Source organism: Nematolebias whitei, chromosome 12 (genome assembly GCF_014905685.2).
Source record: "Nematolebias whitei isolate Nwh7 chromosome 12, NemWhi1, whole genome shotgun sequence".
Lineage (NCBI taxonomy): Eukaryota > Metazoa > Chordata > Actinopteri > Cyprinodontiformes > Rivulidae > Nematolebias > Nematolebias whitei.
The window spans coordinates 47,070,006-47,079,029 of NC_056509.1; the positions used below are offsets into that span (position 1 = coordinate 47,070,006).

Genomic DNA, 9,024 nt, shown 5'->3' on the forward strand with positions numbered 1-9,024 from the left:
GGGGGGTGGGAATAGTTGTGATCGCTAATGAAATAAACAATAACCGTGAACCAGGAGACTTTTGGACCACGTGTTTGTTTCAGAACAGAACCAGCTGATTTGTGGCCCATTAGCAGCTGTTTTAGTTAGAAATGTATCAATGCTTTTATTGTGAAGGCAGAACGGTTTCCGGTCTGACAGAGTGCTCTCTTCTTCTGGTGCTCGTTCAACAGGAAGCAAACTCACGAACATCATCATCATCATCGATGTAATCAATACCCTTATGATGATCAGCTGGAGTCACGTGACTCGGCTCACAGCTCTGCATGACGTCATCTTGATTTAGACCCAGGTGACGTCAGCAGCTTGGTAACAAGGATGTTCCGCACATCATCCAGATGTTTAAATTTCAGATTTTCTGTTTGTGTGGAGGTTTACAGAAGGAGACGAGACAAGTTTCATCAAAATGTTCATTTACTTTCTCAGATAAATTTACATTTTTAAAAGCCGTTTGTTTTAGGCACTGACAAATCATACATCCAAAACCTGCTTAGAACCAGGAAAACATCCTCAAGCCATTATGGAAAGAACATCTAAAACCCTGCAGAAAGTCAACAGATGTTCCTGGAGGAACAACATGCTGATTCAACAGGGGGCTTTTATTTTGACGGGCTGCAGGATGTAGATAACAGGAAGTGAAGTGAGCTCTGAACAGAGCAGGGCGATGGTCAGGTTCATCTCAGAGAACATCTGAGAGATAAAAATTAAAATGAGAGAATTATAAACAAACACTGTGACAACAGTGGACAACTTTTGTTTATCGTTGTGAAACAAACAAAAATAAACAACATTAACACCCGAGAAACTGAAACGTGTCAATGTTTTCGTTTCAGTCAACAGGAAGTCGATGTGCATGTCTGACACGTGATTTAGTGTCAAACCAGCAGCTTCTGCAGGTCACTCAGAGTTCATGTGGCAGGAAGTGGACTCTTAAAAAATGAATTAAATAAAATATGAAGCTCCGCCCACATCACCTGTCTGTCCAGGTGACTTGTCATCTCACACAGACTCGTGTTACCGAGGAGATTCAAACCTTATGAACTTCTCGTTCTTCTCACTTCAGGTATTATTGGTTCACTTTATTTTATTTATTTATTTTCCCACATCTCTGCAGTCAGTCCTGTTGCCATGGAGACGAGTCCTCTGCTCACCTGGAACTGAAGAAGAGGAGAAGACACAATCAGGTACGATTTTAAAAATGAAGACTGAGAAAGAATAACTTTAATAACAAAACTATAAATAAAGAACGTCAATAAAAAGAAGTTTGAATAATTTTTTATTTTCTGTGTTACACCTGCAGGATCGTACGGATCAGCTGATCGTGCTTATCTCCAACAGTCGGGCTCAGGTGTGGATTCACTCACCTCACTGTAAAGCACAAACTTTCTTCTTTCTGGCCTGCCTCCCTCCGATGCAGTCGTTGGGCCCTGCAGGTAAACAGACGCTCTGATTGGTCGGTTTGAGGCAGAACGATGACATCATCATCACAGACAGAGCAGGTGAGCACAGTTCAGGTGTTTTCAGAACAGACTGGGTTTAGTGCTGTTCCTGGGTATCAACTCAGGATGATGAACGTTTTGTAAAGTGGGCGGAGCTTGCCTCAGATGACCAATCACAGCCCGGAGCTGCTTCATCCGACCTCGAGCGAACATCCGAGTCAGAATTTACACATTTGTTAACGTTTCATTTTTGAAACCCACTTTCTTCTTCATATGTTTTGTTGCTTGAGGCATTCATACCTCAAAACCCTCGGCTCACGTGAGAAAGGTGCTGGGACTTTTGGTTTTTGTGACTTTTAAACTTTTCAATTTACAAATATTTTTTCTAAAGAAATACATTTAAAGCTTTTCATATTCTTCAAAAACGGTTTTCTTTGAAATCTGCTTCAGCTACAGGCTCCGTTTGATCTTATGATACTTTATTCTTTTTACTAACCATTTGCCACTTAGACTCATGTTCGTGCTGCTGTTCGACGTAATGTTTTTATGCTGTTAGTGCTTAGAGTACTTTTAGTTGATGTTTTTCTTAGTTCATATCTTAGATGTTACTGTTTTTCTTTTACATTTTATTGTTGGATGTAACTGGGACCCTGTGAACATAATTTTGTTCCACCACATGTACCACATGTGATGGAACGACAAAGAATATCTGACTCGGATTTAGCTGGCTTTAGCTAGTTTTCATTATCCTTCTGCTACTTTTAGCTACCATTCTGCTACTTTGTGTTTTCAGATAGCCTTTTGCTTCAATAAACCATCCTTATCTTACTTTAGCCTACTGCTGCTTTTAGCTCACTTTTAGCTAAATTTAGCTTTTCAAGTGTTTTGCTCCTTTTAGCCTTTAGCTGCTTGTTTTTGCTAACTCAGTTTCAGCTGGTTTAGCTGTCGCTCAACACAGATTCATGCTGCATTTTCACTAAATAATCCTAACAACTCGTTTTGATTTAATCTGGTTTAGCAGCTGCAGGAAGAAACGTTGGTAAATAAAAAGGATGTCAACATGAACATGTAAACATGTAAACACATGAACATGTAAACATGTGAACAAGTAAATGTGAACATGTAAACATATATGTGAACTTGTAAACGTGAACATGTAAACATGTTCATATGTTTACATGTTCACGTGTAAACATGTAAACATATGGACATGTAAATGTGAATATGTTAACATGTTTACACGTTAACATGTAAACATATGAACATATAAATTAATATGTTTACATGTTCACGTGTAAACATGTTAACATATGAACATGTAAATGTGAATATGTTAACATGAACATGAAGAGGATGCAAACATGTAAACATGTGAACATGTAAACACGTGAACATGTAAACATGTAAATGTGAGTATGTAAACGTGAACATGCAGAGGGTGTAAACATGTGAACATGTAAACACATGAACATGTAAACATGTAAACGTGAGTATGTAAACGTGAACATGCAGAGGGTGTGAACATGTGAACATGTGAACATGTGAACATGTGACGTGGTCAGCTCAGCTCTAAGAGACAGCGCATCGACTCTAATCTAAAAATACGACAAAAACAAATCCAACATTCAGGAGGAAGACCTCAGTTGTTTGTTGAGTGCTGAGGTTTCCAGACCTGCTGGTCCTGGTTCCATACCTGCTGAGCTGATCTTTGGTGAATCTGATGGTACAGCCAGACCAGATCCTGGACCAGAACCTGGACCAGAACTTGGGCCTTTACTGCTCGTCTCTTCAGCTTCTTGTACTTCTGTCGTGGTGATCTCCTCAAAGTCTGACTCCTCAACTCCACTCAAACAGTTCAAGTCTTTGTTTTCTGCTGGATCTTCTGAGCTGAGCTGGACTTCCTCTTGTCTTGCAGGACTTCTGGTCTTGATGCCAGCAGAGTCCACCTTGGGGTTCTGGATCCCATTTGGGCTCTGGTTCTTCTCAGTATCAGCAGCAGTAACAGATGAGGCGGAGGGTTCAGCAAGATTCTGGGTCTCTGAGGCCTCCTGGTCTGGCTCAGCAGGTCCTGGCTCTGGACTTGATTCAGTGGACGGAGCTTTGGGGACCTGGACCCCCTCTGAGAACTCTGGTGACTGTCCAGGAAGAGAAGAATCAGGTTCATCCACGGCCTTTGACCTCTGCATGACTGTGGGATTCCCTGAAAAACAACAACAGTCAGATGGATCTGGACTCTGAGGTTTCAGCAGAACCCCCCACGGTCCTCACCCAGGCCTCGGCTGCCCCTCTCGGACTGCGTTCTTGTTTTCCTCAGGTTGTGGCCTTTCCTGATCTCAGCCAGCAGGTTGTCGATGATGCAGCCTCCGTCCTGCTGGTTCACGTCCTTCCTGACTGGAGGACAGGGACAGAGCGGGTCAACGTCTCACCACTTCCTCCTCCTTCACAAAGCTCCGCCCCCTTTTAGTGAGTAAAACTGCTGGTGTCAACGGGAGAATACTAAAAGGCTTCTGGGTGGAAAAGTAAAATATCAGTTTCCCTGCCTGAACACAGAGTGGCGGCTTCAGTCCAGCTGCAGAGAGGATTTAAACGAGCTCAGCTAAAGTAAGCTTAGATGTTTTTATTTAAGTAAACTATTTAAAGACTTCTTCACCGTGAAGCGTTCAGCCTTAAATTATGTGATTTAATTAGTTTTCTGTATAATACAGCCCATCGTTGACTGACAGTGACGGTGCATCATTTGCTTCTGGAAAGGCCATTAGACCTTACATTATATGGTCATAAGACTTTATATTATATGGTCATAAGGCTTTATATTATATGGTCATAAGGCTTTACATTATATGGCCTTATAACCATATAATGTAAAGCCTTATGACCATATAATATAAGGTCTTATATTATATGGTCATAAGACCATAAGACCTTTTCAAGCCTTAAAAAGCATCAAACCCTTGCTTCGCTCTTATTCGAAGCAGTTTTCTTAGCAAACTTTTCAGGTTCAAACATATCCGCAGGTGGGAACATTGCAGAGACGCTCAGGACCTTCAAAATAAGGTTTTATTTTAGTGAAATGGTCAAGATAGTTCGTGCACGTTGTGAGCATGATGCCATGAAAAATAAGTGAGGTACCAACTTCCATTTTGGTGTTTGGCTACATCTAGGGGTAGCAAAGGCTGCCATGTCAAAATCCAAGATGGCTGCCACCACATATGTATATTTAAACTGGACAACCTGATCATTTGAGGAAACTACGGTTTCTAGTTTTTATATTGCTTAAAAGTATAGTTTCTTCAAACGATTGGGGTGGCTGGTGGTTAAGGCCACCGTTGGCCACCCCCTGGCTCCACCACTGCGCCAGCTGGTGTATAAAATATCTCCCTCCTCTCAGCAGGATCCATCACTCTGTGCTGCCTCAGTTCTTCTACAGTGTAACTCCTTCCCACGTGAACATTTTCATAAAAAACATTTAGGTTTACTTCATTCTCTGTTCCGTTCCAGTCCAGAAAAACTCCTCTCCAAAACCACGAGTGTTCGTTGTTCAGATCCCTCAGCGATGAGTGGACGCCGACGTTCGGCTCGTTGAAGGTGGGATTACTCACCGATCTTGACGTTTGTGTCTCCTTTGAGTTTCTTCTCCTCTTCTCGTTTCCTTCTCTTCGTCTCCTGCTCCCTACGGCTCTCGTTCTCCTGGATGAAAAATGTAAAAACTAACGTTACTCGACTAAACGCTGCTCACGCTGGAACTTTAAATAAACATGGCTGTAGCACGAGAAATGACAGTTGTAGCTGTTTCGTGTAAACACGTGATGTTGTGAAATGGGTTTGTTAGCTAAATTTCAGCTCAATGGCCATAAACAACACAAAGTTAAAGTTAATTTTGTGTTTGCCATGTCCACTTCGCTGCGGCGTCCATCTTGATTTCATCCTGTGTTTATTTTCTGAGTTTCATTAAAATACATCCAGTGGTTCATGAGATATTTTGCTAACAGACAGACAAAGGTCCTTGGCTGCTGACCTTGAGTGCTCGCGTGAAGAGGCCTCTGAAGGTCTTGATGGTGCTGAAGAGCTCGTCGAGGGAGAAGCTGCCGCCGTCCTCGCACAGGTAGTCGGCCAAGTCCCGCCTCCTGTCCTCCACCGATGACATCACCTGCTGTAGCTGCTCACACGCCCGCAGGCTCTCCTGGCAAAACACCCCAGAAGAAGAAACGTCTCGATGCGTTCGCTGCTGCTTGATGAAGAGCAGAATGCTAAACCTTGGGGGCGGGGCCTAATGAAGTCACCTGGATGGGGATCAGGTACTGCTCCTTCACATCCTCAGAGGAACACAAAACTTTCTTCTCAGAATTTTTCAGCTGTGTGGAGAGAGCGTTGGCTTCGGCCTGAATCGACTCCACGTTCACCCTGCAAAGACAGACGGTTCAAATCTCCTTAAAGGGACAGTTCGGCTCGTTCAAGCGGGGTCGTGACGACTGTTTTGAGTCGTCAGTGTGTGGATGTGGTTTCTGTCTGTAAATTTGGTTTCAGTGCCGGACACAAGGATGAACAATCAGTTCCGGTTCCATCCCGTCAAACCCTGCTCCTCTGATCAAATCAATCAGTCAGAAAGATCAGCCCAGCAGACAGCAGCCTGCGGCGTCCAGTCTGTTTACCCAGCAGCCTTTTCACAGATCAGCAGGTCATCGGGCAGGTTCAGCAGGTCAGGATGGTTCTCCTCCACCTCCTGAAGGTCACACAGAAACCAGCAGATGATTCAGAACCCAACCGGGTCGGGTCGAGCAGCGCGAGCGGAGCCGTCAGAGCGGTTACCTCCAGGATGTGGTGCAGCAGCGTAATCCTGGACTTGTTGGCTTTGGTTTCTGTCAGTCTGAGCAGAGTGCTGATCTTAAAGCCTTCAGCGTTCCCAGTGTGGGTCCCCTGGTGCACAAAACGACACGCCGGCACGCGACGTCACATGATCAGACACGGCCAATCAGATCGCTCAAAACAATCCGAGGTTTGGGTTTCACTTATTTTCTATTAACGTAAAAATTCTATAAAACATAAAAAACTGTAGCTTAATTTCAAAAGGAGAAAAACTGTGGCTAAAAATGAAAATTAATTAAATAGTAGCTAAAATCAGTAAAACAGTAGTTAAAAGCTAAAACTAGCAAAACCGCAGCTAAAAGCTAAAGTTTGCTAAACCTCAGCTATTATTTCAACTTAGCAAAACAGCAGCTAAAAGCTAAAACCAGCAAAATTTTAGCTAAAATAAACAATACAGTAGCTAAATACAAAAAATTTGCCAAACAGCTGCTAAAGCCTAAAACCAGTTAAACAGTAGCTTGATGTTAAAATGAGCAAAATCATAACTAAAATCTCAAATTAGCAAAATACAAGCCAACATAAAAAATAGTAATGAACTTAGCTAGTTAGTAGGAGCTAAAATGAAAACAATAGCTAAAATAAGCAAATTAGTTGCTTAAAACTAAAACCAGAATGAGTAGCTAAAAGCTAAATTTAGCAAAAGCATGGCTAAAGTCTATAATAAGGTAACCATAGCTTTTAAACTGAGAAAAACTGCAGCTAAAAGCTAAAACCAGAAAAATTGTAGCTAAACCCTAAAATCAACAAAACAGTAGCTAAAATCTAAAACTAGTCTAGCAGTAGCTAAAAACTTAACTTAGCCAAATAAAACTTTAAAAGCTAACATTAGCCAAATTTTAAAAATCCCCATTTATTTAAATAAAAACATGTTAACTATTTTAAGAAGTTTAAAAGTAAAAGAAAACCACACTTCTTAGCTTCGACCTCGTGAAAGAGCCGAACGTTTTGGTTCAAACGGATGCAAACTTGCTGAAGATGCTTACATAGTTGAGAAAGTTCCCCACACTAAGGATGAGTTTGCAGAAGCTGGGCAGCCGAGAGCTCTCCCTTAAACCTGAACAGAACCAACACACTTCAACACAAACGGGTTTAAACAGAATAATTCTGATCTCAGATCAGCCCAAGCTTCAGGAGCTGAAGTGCAGCTCTGCATCTCGTCATTTATTTGGTCACTCCACCAGCAGGGAGAGCCACGTTTTAGCTTTTAAACTCTGCAGAAGACTGAGCTCGTCAAAGAACTGGAGAAAAGCTGACACATACCCTGAAAACATGAAGATTCAGATCATCAGAGTTAAAGCGTCATTAATGGAAATGTACTGTTAAAACACACACCATTAACACGTTTACATCCCGCCTGCTCTCCGTTTGTGTATTTTGTATTTATTGTGGGCGTTTGGTGTATAAATATTAAAAATACGGACTCTGGCAGGCCCGGTCCAGAAGCTCAGCTCGGGGCTTCAGGGTGTCCAACGCACAGCTGCTCTCCTCTCGCAGCAGCATGCACTCGATCCTCAGCGTGTAACTGCAACACCGGCAGCAGACTCTTAATGTTTAACAGTTTATGTTTGATTGACAGGTGATGCGACCTCTCACCTGGGGACATCCAGCAACTTCAGGTAAAACTGGTCCGCTGACGCCATCTTGTGCTGGTCTGCCTGGTTAGACTTCAGGTTGTCTATCTGAGGATGGACAGGAGAGACAGAGGTCAAGTCATGCTGCTGAGGGACAGAACAGGACAGGTAGATACCAGAGATGGACAGGTGACACAAAATGAGACAAGCTGAAGGTGTGCAGATTGTGTGTAATGTGTTGGACAGATGTGGGACACCTGAAAGGTCTAAAACAAGAACTGGTCTGGAGTGAAGCAGGTGTTGGGGCAGGTTAAGGTGGTAAGGGTCAGACATGAGCAGAAAAGGTTCAGATGGTTGTGGGACAATAGTAAAGTGTGTAAAGGTACAGCAGGTTTAGAACAGGTGTGGAAAAGGTGATTTCAGGTGTGAAGTAACTTTGTTCCATGTCTGACACCAGTTCAACACTAGAGGTTGAACAGGTCTAAAACTGGTGTGGGACAGATGTGGTACAGGTGTTAAACGTGGGGAACAGGTGAATAACAGATGTGAAACGAGTGTAAAACAGGTGTGGACCAGGTGCTGACCTCGTGTTTTTCTGGAAGAAGTTTCATCAGCTGTTTTAGGATTTCCACGTCAAACTTGGATCGGTCTCCCGTCCGAATCAGAGACACAAACTCCTCATGTGTACTTCAAGTGATACAGAACAGGTGAGACAGGGAACAGGTGCACGATGCAGGTACTTACAAAACAACAACAAACACTTTAAACTGCTGGAGAACTTGGCCAGTTGACTTTAACCGATCAGACGGTTGGAAGAAGAAGGACATAAGTGAAGTGAGGCGAGAGGACAGACAAGTCAAAGACCAGGAGGAGACAGGTGAGTCCAGGTGAATTTGGTTCAGAGGTGTGTTTCCACTGGCAGGAAGGTTTACCATTTGAAGTGTTTCAGGAAGATGTTGAGGTTCAGGCTTTTCTTGGCATCGATGAAGGAAATCTGTAGAAACAGAGATGAGACAGTGATGGACAACAAGTGGACAATAATGAATAAAAAGTGGACAACAAGTAGACAATAATGAATAACAAGTGGACAACAAGTGGACAATAATGAATAA

The 9,024-nt window shown here is 42.7% G+C and overlaps 1 protein-coding gene across 1 annotated transcript in view; it reads right to left on the bottom strand.

The window, feature by feature from the left end:
- Positions 1-934: 934 nt before the first annotated feature.
- The window catches only part of LOC119418398 (inverted formin-2), a 30,157-nt gene continuing 22,067 nt past the window's right edge, over positions 935-9,024 (bottom strand). Inside the window, exons 11-24 of the mRNA XM_037685674.1 lie at positions 8,845-8,906; positions 8,497-8,599; positions 7,935-8,020; positions 7,763-7,863; positions 7,325-7,395; positions 6,285-6,392; positions 6,128-6,198; positions 5,759-5,879; positions 5,494-5,658; positions 5,078-5,165; positions 3,747-3,869; positions 3,172-3,678; positions 1,404-1,466; positions 935-1,196 (exon numbers count right to left, since the gene is read on the bottom strand). Of these exons, the coding sequence (XP_037541602.1) occupies positions 1,405-1,466; positions 3,172-3,678; positions 3,747-3,869; positions 5,078-5,165; positions 5,494-5,658; positions 5,759-5,879; positions 6,128-6,198; positions 6,285-6,392; positions 7,325-7,395; positions 7,763-7,863; positions 7,935-8,020; positions 8,497-8,599; positions 8,845-8,906 (1,668 nt within the window). The 3' untranslated portion in view covers positions 935-1,196; position 1,404. The remainder of the gene's footprint in view (positions 1,197-1,403; positions 1,467-3,171; positions 3,679-3,746; positions 3,870-5,077; positions 5,166-5,493; positions 5,659-5,758; positions 5,880-6,127; positions 6,199-6,284; positions 6,393-7,324; positions 7,396-7,762; positions 7,864-7,934; positions 8,021-8,496; positions 8,600-8,844; positions 8,907-9,024) is intronic.